At 64.1% G+C, this 12004-nt stretch overlaps 1 protein-coding gene across 2 annotated transcripts in view; it reads right to left on the bottom strand.

Annotated features, from left to right (window-relative positions):
- The window catches only part of MEGF6 (multiple EGF like domains 6), a 96215-nt gene that overhangs the window by 31503 nt on the left and 52708 nt on the right, over positions 1-12004 (bottom strand). The window contains exon 1 of one of the 2 annotated variants that reach the window (XM_067018919.1): positions 6913-7217. The exons of the other annotated variant lie outside the window; for it this stretch is intronic. Coding sequence (XP_066875020.1) covers positions 6913-7081 — 169 coding nt within the window. The 5' untranslated portion in view covers positions 7082-7217. Of the gene's footprint in view, positions 1-6912; positions 7218-12004 lie in introns of those variants that run through there. 2 annotated transcript variants of the gene reach the window in all.

Below are 12004 nucleotides of genomic sequence, written 5' to 3'. Positions count from 1 at the left end.
GACACGGGGCCGGGGGTCAACAGCCAGGACCCACCCAGGCCGCCCCCCGCCCCCCGGCTCTGCACTAGCCCCGGGGAGCCCAGCGTGGCGCCCCTCTCACAGGACACTGCCCCCGCCCAGGGGGTGGGGTCCAGACCTGGGACCCTCCTTCTCAGGCCGCGCCGCCTGCAGCAGTGCCGAGCCCCTCACCGGCTTGCCGGAGCAGAGCGGAGGGAAGGCAGGCCTGTCTCCAACGTCTGACGGCCCCCCGGAGGAAGAGCCACCGCCTCTGGGGCGGGCTCTGCAGAGCAGCGGGGCTCGGCCGGGTTTCGGGGAACAAGCTCAGGTCGGGGACGCAGATCCTAGCACCTTTCAAGACCGAACCCAGAGCACATGCTATTTTCCACGCTCCAAATCCAGAAATGCTCTCAGGGCAGGGCTACCTGCTGCCTGGGGGGCCCACGAGCCCAGAAGAAGGAACTGGTAACTCAGGAGTTGCCCCTGCCCAAGCCTCGGGGTCGGGGAGCCTGAGTGGGGGCAGGACGGGGGGCAGGCTCTGTGTTGAACAGTGTCCCCCCAGTTCATGTCCATCCACAGCCTCAGGGTGTGACCTTGTCTGCGAGCAGGGTCTCTGAGACGTAATTAGTTAAGGACTGAGGTAAGGTCATACTGGAGAAGGGTGGCTCCCCCGTTCGGGGACACACAGGGGTCCTGGAGACACACAGGGAGACGGAGACGGGAGGGAGGCGGCCACAGCCTAGGAAGCCAGGAGCCCCCAGGAGCTGGACGAGGCAGGAGGGACCCTCCCCCAGGTTTCAGAGGCAGCGTGGCCCTGCCCACGCTTTGACCTCTGACTTCCAGCTTCCAGAGCATGAGAGATAAATGTCTGCTGCTAAAGCCACCTGGTCTGTGGTATCTGTTTCGGCAGCTCCAGGAAACCAGCGCAGGCGGTCAGCGACTCAGGAGGCCAGCACAGCGGACGTCCCCGGGGCGGGACCGAGTGGAGGTCCCGGGCACTCCCCTTCCAGGACACCTCACACCTGAGACCACCCACCGCTGTGCAGGAGGCCTGTGACCGCCTGCCCCTCCTGACGGCACTGTGTCTCAGGCCATAGGAAAGCGCTGCCCGGAAGCAGACAAGGCCGGCCCAAGGGCCCCGGGGGCCACCCCACTGGCTGAGCTGGAAGCTGGAGGGTGAGAAAGACCCTCCCAGGAGCGGAGGCCCAGGGGCTGCACCCCAGAGCACCAGGCCCTATGGCCTGGCCTGGGTCACCTCGGCAGGAATGCAGAGCTGCCAAGACGCTTCAGGCTGCCCCTCCCCCCTCCGCCCTCCCTCCAGGCCCACGTCCCCCACCCTGGACCTCAGGGGAGGCCAGGCAGGAAGGCAGGAGGCAACAGGCTGCCTCAGATACCTGTGTGTGAGGCTGACGTCAGGAGGGACACAAGTGCCCAGGAGACACGGAGAGACGGAGGGAAATGGCCGCCACTCGGGCAGCACAGAACCGAGCGGCCCTGGGCATGGGGACAGAAGCCCACGCCTGGTCCTCAGCCGGTCCACACCTCTCAGACGCCTGCCTCACCAACAGGGCGGTCAGCCTCCCAGACCAGGAAAAGGGGAGACAGACACACGGACGTGCTCCGCGCCCAAGCGTCTAAGAGCGGAGCATCTGGGGCACCCCTGCCCTGGCAACAGACGCCCTGACTGCTGACCGAGCCTCGCAGGGGAGGCCACGGTCAGCTCAAAGTGCGGGTGGAAGATTCTACTCTGCATGGCTCCACTGGGAGAAAGTTTAGTGACTTCAGGGGCAGGTCTGCAGCTGTGTGGAAACCTGGCTCGTTCCCAGGGGCTGTGCGGAGCTGAGGTTCCTCTAATTCTGCTTAACAATCCCGAGGGTCCACGCTATTTGCTGCAACTCCACTGTCCAGCTCTCACCCGCCGTCCCCACGAAACAGCCCACCTTCGAGGCTCCCGTCCTAAAGCCCCAGCCGTCCGAGCACACCTTTGAAGGGTAGCGAAGGCGGCACGGCGGCCAGGCTCCTCCTGGAGGGTCCCCAGAGCCTGCCTGCCAGGCTGTGCTTCCCACGGACAGAAATCCTGACTCCAGTCCACGCCCTGAGCATGTGTGTGCCTGGCCCTCCAGGAAGGACCCAAGACGAACCCAGGAGGCCAGGGCCTCTGCTCCATGCACAAGCCACATCCACCCTGGGGAGACCCCCAGAGTGCCCCCCAAGCCCCGAGGCTGCCTCAGAGAGGAGATGACACCAAGAGAACCCCTCCTTGGAACCACGGTGACCTGGGGGGGGGGGCTTCCTCGGAACGACACCAGGATGATTAGCAGGAGGAAGGTTGAAGGCAAAGTGTTAACGGCCCTCAACAGAGCCCCAAAGAGTCTTGGGGGACAAAGGGACCCAGGGCCCTCCTGTGGGCGAGTCAGCTGGGTGACGTGGGGGCGAGTAGGCAGACCCACACCTGCTGGGCGCGGCAGGACGGGCCGTCCGGGGGGGCTCAGAAAGGAGACCCCATCCCCTCCGAGCTCAGATCCCTCTCTCTGAAGGGTCTCTCAAGGACCCTTCAAGGGTCCTTGAAAAGTAAAGTGACCGCATGGGGCACAGCTCTGGGAGTACAGTAGGGGCTCAGCGAGGCTCGGGGGAAGAGGCGCCGCGTGTGCCGTCCGAGGGGCGGGTGGACGGACTGAGTCGCGGTGTGTCTCGAGTGGCCTCGCCGGGCAGGCAGGTAAAGCCGCGACAGAAGGACAGAGGGGCCGTCGTTCCCAGACGTGGCCCCAGAGGCAGGCCCGGGGCAGGCACACCAGTGGGGACGCTGCCTTTCAAACCGGCTCTCACTGGTCACCCCAGACACTGGCCTCAGAGAGTGGCTGACCGCAGAGGCACTGCACCCCCAAAAGCCCTCGGGCACCTGGCCAGGCGGGGGCTGTGTCCTTGAGCAGGACATGTGGGGAGCCCAGCAGCCTGGGGGCCACAAGGACACCAAAGTGATGGCAGTCTGGGAGAGCAGGTGGGGGGTTGGGCAGGGGCAGGTCACCATCGTTAGGGCCCTTCCAGCAGCAGCCCTGACCACTGGGCCCTCTCCACAGTCCCACCCACGTGACCGCGCTCTTTCCGTCCTCCTGCTGCGAGGACGGGACATTCAGACCCGAGAGGTGCTCCCAGGCTCTGCCTAAATCACACGAGCCAGCCCCTCGGCACCCCAAGAGCCCTCTCCTCCCCCAGAGGTGCATCGACAGTGACCAGCAGCGAGGCGGGGGGCCACGAGGCCCAGCCAGGGCTCCCCCTGTCCACGGTTTGCTGTCAGCCTGTCTGAATACCTGGACCCAGGGGGGCAGCTCAAGGCTGAAGGATCTGAGGCCTCCCCCGTCACCTCCCTGCTCATGGGCGGGCAGGGCATTCGGGCAGACGCCCTCCTGCTGCGGTCCCTCCAGCTCTGAGATCGAGGCCCCTTCATAGCAATGACTTACACTCAGAAAGCAAGGCAGGACGGCGTTCCCGAAACCCTGCCAGCCCCACTCCCAAGGCGGGCCACATGGTGGCAGAACAGAGCTGTTCTCAGCCACCTCCAATGACCCACAGCTGCTGACCCTGTGACCGTGACCGGGGTCATGCTGTGACCTGCGGGGCACAGGCTCAGTTCTTTGAGGGTGTGGGCAGCTGAGTAACGGCCCCTCAAAGAGGACCACACTCTAATCCCTGGAACCTTACACAACAAAAGGGACTTTGCAGGTGAGATGGGAGATTATCATGGAGTATCCAGGTGGGTCCAACATCACCACACGGGCCTTACAAATAAGAGACAGGAAGAAAGGAGGGCCCAATGCAATGGAATACTACTCAGCTATAAAACAATAAAATAATGCCATTTGCAGCAACAGGGATGGACCTAGAGATGATCATACTAATTGAAGTAAGTCAGAGAAAGACAAAAACCATATGATAACGCTTACATGTCACTTATATGTAACAGAACTTACATGTTCTGTTACAAAACAAAAACAGACTCACAGGCACAGAAAAGAAACTTATGGTTAGCAAAGGGGCAAGGGGGTCAGGGATAAATTAGGAGTTTGGGATTAGCAGATACACGCTCCCATACAGAAAACAGATAAACAACAAGGACCTACTGTAATAGCACGGGGAGCTATATTCACTATCTTGTGATAACCTATCATGGAAAAGAACCTGAAAAATAATATATATATATATATATGTATAACTGAATCACTTTGCTGTACACCTGAAACATCGTAAATCAACTATACTTCAATAATAAATAAATAAGTATCTAAAACCACGGAAAAGAAAAAGATGCTGCACTGCTGGCTTTGAAGATGGAGGGCGGGGCCACAGCCAGGGATGCGGGCGCCTCTAGAAGCTGGAAGAGGCAGGGAACGGATGCTCCCCTGGGGCCTCCAGGAGGGACCAGCTCTGCCAGCACCTTCACGTTCACCCTTTTCAGATTTCTGACCTCCAGAACTGTAAGGTACCAGACCTGGGTGGTTTTAAGCCACCAGGGTGGGGTAATGTGTCCCAGCAGCCATGGGAAACGAACACAGAGTGCATAAGTATCTTAGCGGTCTCTCCAGAGTCACAGAGGCTCAGACCACCCAAGCGGGAAATCCAGGTTCCCAAAAGTCCGCTCTGCCCAGCCTGGCCTCCTGACGCCCACAGCGAGGGCCACGGTGCTCTCTGAGGGGCTGGCGGCAGTGCCCTGGGTCCCGTGATGCAGGCCTGCCCTCACCAGCATGCCGCGCTGCCTCCACCTGGTGACCCCGGCAGTGGGGCCGCTGCCCTGAGACCCCGGCCGAGCATTGGCCCCTTGGACTCTGAAACTACAGCAGAAAACGTACAGTCATCTGGTCTCCTTGGAGACGTCGGCCCTGCTCAGCCATCCCCTGGGCCGGTCTGTGCCGTTCTCCACGCCAGAGGGCACATGGACGGCTCTCCCGGACGGGACGGAGTGGGGCTGGTCCCCAAGGCAGCGCAGGCACCCCCAGCTGAAAGGGAGCTTGGAGGCTGTCTCCAGAGAGCCAGGGAACGACACCCAGCCTGGGGTACAGACGCTCCGCCCCGTGCAGCTCCCACCGCACCGGGGCGCTGTCTGAAAGCCCAGGGCTCTGAAGCCTTGAGACCACCTCTGGGCTACGGCGCTCTGGCCGGTGGGAGCAGGCAGGCCACGAGCAGGGCTATTTTAAGGAACAGCGAGGCCAGGGTTCAGCAGGACAGTCCCCGGGGTCTCACTGTCACCCTCAGCTGAGAATGTGTGACTGGGGGTTTGGAAGCCCGGTGATGAGGACTGTGTCACACACCGGCACGCGGGGACACGTCACTGTACAGACACAGGGCCAGCTCCCCTGGGAGCCCGCTGGACTTCTGGCGCCTGCTGAGCTGGGCGATGGTGACGGTGCCTCGGGGAGCCCATCGTGACGCCGCTGGGAACCCAGGCGCATGCAGCCCCTGCGGAGACCACCCCAAGTAAGCCCCTTCTGAAATCTCAGCCACACTTACGGGAAAGTCTAAGCCCCCTGGGATCCTGCCAGAAAGCGCCGCTCGGTGGTTACCAAGTTTGGAGTCCTGCTTCCCCCCAAACGTGCCGCAAGGCCCTCACCCCAGAAGGCGCACCCCGTTATCCGCAGGCCCTTCTCCTGGTCCCTCCACAAGCCCAAGCAGTTCTCAGAACAGAGCGGGGGCTCCCGGCTCCCAAAGCCCAGCCCTGCCCAGCCGCACCCAGCACCAGGCCCTTGGACGTCACACAGTTTCACAGCATTTAGTGCCACCAGTGGTGGAGTGACAGTGTCACTTTGCCTGAGCCACGCAGTGGGAGGGCTGCGTCCCCTGTGGGGATGGGGTCTGGGCCCCCGCTGGCTGAGCGACAGAGCTGGGGAAGCAGGGGTCTTTGTCACAGTCCAGCCCTGCAGCTCAGTGACCTGTGTGTCCTCTGGCAGAGAGCGGCCCAGCCCGGCCCAGAGGACAGCTGAGCGGGGCTGACATCTCCAAGGAGACCAGATGCCCCGTACAGAGCCACACTCAGGGGCCAGCAAGGGCCTGGACGGGAGCCCAATCCTGGCCCCGCTTTTCTTTAAAAGAGCCCCGCTCTGGACCTGCCTGCTCCTGCCGGCCAGATGGCTGTGGCCCAGGTACAGTCCTGAGGCTTCGGAGCCCCGGCGCAGGTGGCAGGTGCGGTGGCCGGGCCTCAGGCTGCGTGGGGAGACGCAGCCTTGCCCCAAGCTGGGTGTCCTCCAGAGCATCCCAAGTGACGACTCACTGCACACCGCACGCCACCTCGCGTCTGAGGTTGCCAGACTCCAAACTCCATGGACCCCACGGACACTCACAGGAGCTCCCTGCAGGAGGCTGGCCCAGCATAGGCACCAGATCTGAACGGCAGGGAGAGGCGGGATGGACGCAGAACGAGGGTGCAGCCGCTTCCCGTGGGCTGCTGGGGTCCTGCCAGCTGACCCTGCAGCCCACTGAGCTGACCACGCTCCCAAGCCTTGGGGTGAGGCGACAGGACGTCACCTGCTGCACCTACACACACTCCCCCAAGGGCCCTGGGCTCTGGGGACCCTGGAAAGGGAAACCCAAGGGCCTCTCTCTTGAGCCTACCCTACTCTCCTGCTTAACCCCCCGAGCTGCCAGCGCCATGGGGGAGTACAGCCCCGGTGCCCACCAGCAAAGGCAGGGAGATGTTCCTCCTCCCTCTGGTCAAGAGCCCGATCTGCTGTCAGCTGCCCCCGCAGCCAGGCCAGAGAGGGGACAGGAGTGTCATCAGACTCAGGACACAGGGGACCCTGTCCCAGCCCCGTTCCCTCCAGTCGCGCTGCCAGCCGCCCCGGGGCGCAAACGTTAACGAGGAAACAAAAGCAGCGCCCTCGGATCAGAGCCGGTCCCGCCCGCCCGCGCAGAGCCCGCCGCGCCCACCTGGCCTCCGGTCAGCTGCGCTCACGGGGTAGCCGGCCTGGCCCAGGTGGCACGGGTAGCAGCCCCTCCACAGGTAGCGGTAGTGCGTGCCCGCGACGCGCGCCAGGCCCCCCAGCAGCCCGAGGCACCAGAGCACCGCCAGCCCGCCGCGGCCCCGGGGCGCCTCCATGGCCAGTCCGCTCCCTCGCGGCTGCGGACGGCACGCGCGCCCTCTGCTCTCTGCTCCGCTCCGCCGGCGCCTCTGGTGCCGCTGGAGCCGCTGTGGGCCAGCACGCCCCGCCCCTCGCCTTTCCGTTCCCCGCTTTCCCTCCGACCCCGCCCCTCGCAGGTAAAGGCCAAATCCCCGCTGCCGCCAGGCCCCGCCCCGCTCCCGCCCCTTGGGCCTGGCCGGTCCCCCCCCCCCGCGCCCCCCCCCCGCCGCGCGCCGCCCACCCGCCCCGCGCATTCCTAAGAGCTCATTCGCGCACCGGGACACACACCCTGACCCATCCACAGGGGCACGCAGCCCCACGTGGACACGCAGACGCACACAGGCGCTCGCACGGACCGGGTCCCTGCAACAACACGTGAAAGAACCCAAAGCACCGATGGAGGCCACCCTGGCAAGGCCCCGGGCTCTGCAGAGGCAGCTTGACGGGGTTGAGCTCCTTAAAGTTTGGGGAGAGTGGGGCACGGAGGCACTTTGAGGCCACACAACCGTCGTGGAGACCCTGGGGGTGAAGACTCCTGCAGCCCCCAAGCCCAGTGTCCAGCACGCGGCACTGCCATGCCCTCCACTGGACCATACGGCAGGGAGGGGAGGGCCTGAACCCCAGGTGTCAGGCTGCACCAGAGCCCTGGACCCCTCTTTGCTCAGGGGCACAGCCTGCGGTCCCAGATGTGTCTGAAGCAGCCCTGCCCGAGTTTGGTGGGGTCACAGCGGCTGTGCATCCGAGCGACCTGTGCCTTCAGGCCTGATGGGAGCTTGGCCCCCAGCTCCTCATCTCGGGCAGCCCTGTGCTGACCCCCGATGGCTCACCCGCGGCACCCCTCCTAACCCGGCCCTCCGTCTCCCCAGAAAGTGTTAGCTAGCGTTCCGCGCCGCCCACCTGTGGGCAGGGCTCACGGCAGCGACCTCGAGCTCACGGGAGAGAGGCACCATCTCTCCTTGTGGGGTCCTGTCTGCAGCCCAGAAGCAACTCATCCCCCACCCACCAGATGCCCAGCAGTGCAGAAATGGGCCTGCCTGCCTGCCTGCCCAGGCCTCCTGGGTGAGCTTCTCTCCTGCCCTCCCTCTGGGAAGCACTGCAGCCCGTGGGCCCCAGGCTGTCACCCAGGGGAGCCTCCATAAATCCCCCGACAGACACACGGCCGGGTGACCCTTTGAGCTGTGCCTTCCACGCAGGCCAGCACTGTTTACACTGCAACGTGCATCTCAGTCGCTTGCCGATGACGCTAACAGAAACATGCCTGTGTAGCCCCAGCCAGGCTGCAGGGGGCAGGGGGTGTGGCGACAAGCCCTGTCCCTCAGGGAAGCGCAGAGGGACACCAGAGGGAAACACTGACTCGGAGAGTACCCTGACCAACCGACAACAGGGCTGCTTGGGCTCCCACGTCAGCACCCGCCCTGGGGGACCGTCTCCCTGAAGTGGCCCCTTGAGGTGTGGGCTGAGAGTAAAACACCGCTTTCTTGGTATGGATATGAAAAGGTGAATTAGCTGCCTAATCATTTTTATGGCTCTCCTGTGTAGCTCCACTTTTCTTTCTATGGGACAAGGCAGGTCAACCCCTTGCCCAGCCCCAGCTCTGCTAGTGAGGGGCGGTGCTGTGTGGCCTCAACGGAGCCGGGAACCTCTCTGTGCCTAAGTCTGTAATGCAGGGTGGTCAGCACAGACCCGCTTTATATGGGGACTGTGAGACGGTGAGGAAAGCACTTCACTGGGAGCCACTAAGAGTCGGCAGCCAGGTCTGCACACCGGATCCCCTGCCAGGCCCTACGCCCAGGCAGACACCCCCAGGCCGAGCAGTGGGGGGCCCACGGCCATGTCCAGAGCAGAGTGTCGCAGGGCCAGTGTGCTGGAGCCCTGCCCCGTGGAGGATGCAGCCAGGCTGGCCTGGGAAGGCCTGGGAAGGGTCAAGGGACCCAAGGACTGTCCGGATCCCCCAAGAGCCGCCACCCCGGTACCCCTCGACCCTCCCCAACCCCAGCACCCACATGCCGGCCGGGGATCACTCCTCTGGCCTCTCGTCCCAGCCCGGGGATGCCACCACCCTATTATACCCACCTGGACTCCAACTCACATCCCGGCCTGAGCTGAGGGGGGCAAGGGGGGTCAGGCACTGCCTCAGCCTTCCTGGGGCAGGGATGGGCTGCTTCAGACCCCGTCTCCAGCACGCGGCAAGGGGGCACGGGCTGGAGAAGAGCAGAGAGGTCTGGGGGCAGCAGACGTGGGTCCCAGCCCACCAAAGAGCTGGATGACACAGAGAAGTCCCAGGCCCCCACTGGATCTCAGTATCCTCATCTGTACAGTGGGCAGGGGGCTGGAGGAGACCAGCTCAGGGGCCCGTGGGCCTGCAGCTGTGCAATACACATGACATGGGGAGGAAAAACGGGGCCAGGTATGTCCCTTGCCATGTGTCCACAGGGGCCAGGAAGGAGGAAATCGGCCAGTAAAAAAGCCAGTTGACGGACTTCCCTGGCAGTCCGGCAGTTAAGACTCTGCGCTTCCACTGCAGGGGGCACGGGTTCAATCCCTGGTCAGGGAACTAAGATCCCACATGCCGTGCAGCGCAGCGGGGGAAAAAAAAAAAAAAAGCCAGTTGAGTGTCCAGGGGCAGCTCCTGAAGCACAAGGAGGCTTCTCAGATGCTTCGCCACCTCAAATCTGGGTAAAGAAAACACTGACTTTTCTGCTCTGGAAGCCGTCAAGAGCTACATGAGGCCTGGGGCGTGCCCTCAGCATCCTTCCTCACGCACCGACCGGCCAGGAGGGGCTGCCGCTGGCCCTCCTGCCTCTTCCTCCTCTCCCGCCGAGCACGCCCCGTCCACCTCTCCCTTGTGTCCCTCCCAGACATGCCTGTAATTAAACCCTCTTTCTGCCCAGAAAGGAACCCACCAGCCAGGCGTCCTCCTCGGGCATCCCTGGGCCCTGCCCTTTGCACACGGTGGCCCGGACGTTCTCGTACAGTCCTTTTCCAGAGGAGAAATGACCTGCCCAAGGTCACGCAGCACAGGGGGCCACCGACGGGGGCCAGGTCTGACCTAAATCCTGTCTGCGTTATGCACCCTCCTCCAGGCTCCTGGAGACATGGCCTCAGCAGGTGCCCAGCGGCTCCCTGTTGGGAGGCAGCCAGTGGGTTCTGGGTGGTGGGGGGTAGAGGCCGAGCAGGAAGAGGTGTACCTGAGTCGGGCCACCATGGGGTTTCTCCTGCTCTTCCACTGCCCCTCGCCACAGGGGCCCCGGACTGTCGGCCAGAACCCAGTGCTGGGCTCCTCCAGGCCAGGCCACCAAAGGGCTCTCAGCATCAGAGCTGGACCCCGGGCAAAGCGTTTCTGGGAGGTACTGGCTCCAGATCCCGGCTCGCCCACCCAGAGCCCCAGCTTCCACAGCAGCCGAGATGCCCACCCTACCTCCCGCCTGCGAACGGTGAGCTCCTATGCATCTGTCGGGGACCAACTCAGAGGTGCCCTTCTCTGCAAGACTCCCCGGCCCGCTCACTCCCGGAGCCAGCCTCTGCCTCCTCTGTGCTCGCCCCTGCTGCTGGCCCATCCCTCCTTCACACTTCAGCCTTCACTCCCTCCCTCCCTCCCTCCCCTCATTCCTCGAGGACCTGTGTGCCCACTCTGGGCAGGACATGGTTCTGAGAAACAATGATGTCTCCCCACCCAGCTGAGAGCTACGTTCAGGTCTCCAGAGCCCGAGACAGCTCGTGATATGGATGAGCTTAGGCGGTACCTCCCTTAAGGACCGGGGGTGGGGGGGGCAGATGGCTTTGGGCCTCCATCCCCACTAGGCTGGGCGTGGGGACTCTGGCACAGCCGTGATGGCAGCAAGCCACCGAGCGCAGAATGCCACCAGCAGCTCAGACAGAGCCTCCTCGGTGCCACCGAGCACATCCAGGCCCGCGGCTGTGGTCTGGAAGCTGTTTGGGAAATGCTTTCCCGATGCGGAGACTCGGGCTGGGTGTCTCTGCCCGGTGGAATGTCTGTGTGTCAGCAGAGAAGGAGCTGACCCTCCACCCGCCAGGCCGGCTCCAGCTTTCCTCTCCAAGCTGGGTGGCCACCGAGCTCCTTTGCCAGGGCCCTGGCTGGAGCGAGGGCCCCCGGCTGCCCCCCGTACAATGCCACGGCTCCCTCTTAGGGCTGGGCCCATCCCGTCAGAGGCCCATGACCCCGGGGCTTTAGGGGCAGAACTGCCGTGTTCCTGGGGCTGGCAGGAAGCAGGACAGGACCAAGCTTCCTCCCCTCCCCCATCCACGTGGTATCTGTCCCTTGTGCTCACGGACACTTCCTCTGTGAAGCCCTCCGTGAGGCCTCTCGAGGCCCCGTCTCACCCTGCCACACGGTGAGGGGACCTGACCGCATGCTGCCAATCTGCTGAGAGGGAGGTGGTGCCCGTGCAGGCTGCCTCGGCCTCTGCATGCAGAGCGGGCGCTGGGGGAGCTTGGCTGGGCCTGGGAGCATGAGATGCCTGCAGGGGCCGGGGGGCGGCCTCATGTCTCCCCCCAGGTTCCTAGGGGTCAAGACGTGGGACAAGGAGGCCATCCAGCGGGACAGGAGGAGACCAAGCCCGGGCGCCCTGCCCAGCCCGAGGGGGGAACCCTGGCCCTTCCCGCGGGGCTGGGGGACGGGGCACTCCCAGGTCCCAGCTTCTCAGGAGGAACTAAGGCTTCTGAAGGCAGGTGGGGGTGCGAGAGAGAGAGAGGAGCGACTCTCAGAGAAGTCCCCAGAGGTCACCGCCGTGACCCCCCGTGCCCCGGTGTCGAGGATGGCGGTCTACGGGCACAACAGACGCCGGGTGGGATAGCAGTTGCCGGCCACCTGCTGACCACCCGCAGCGGCCTCTGTGCCAGGCACTTCCCGGGGCTGGGGCCGGACCGGGCCCACTCACAGG

This window comes from Kogia breviceps, chromosome 1 (assembly GCF_026419965.1).
Source record: "Kogia breviceps isolate mKogBre1 chromosome 1, mKogBre1 haplotype 1, whole genome shotgun sequence".
In the NCBI taxonomy this organism is placed as follows: Eukaryota; Metazoa; Chordata; class Mammalia; order Artiodactyla; family Physeteridae; genus Kogia; species Kogia breviceps.
The sequence above is the reverse complement of the archived record's forward strand: the minus strand, read 5'-3'. Positions and strand labels throughout refer to the sequence as shown.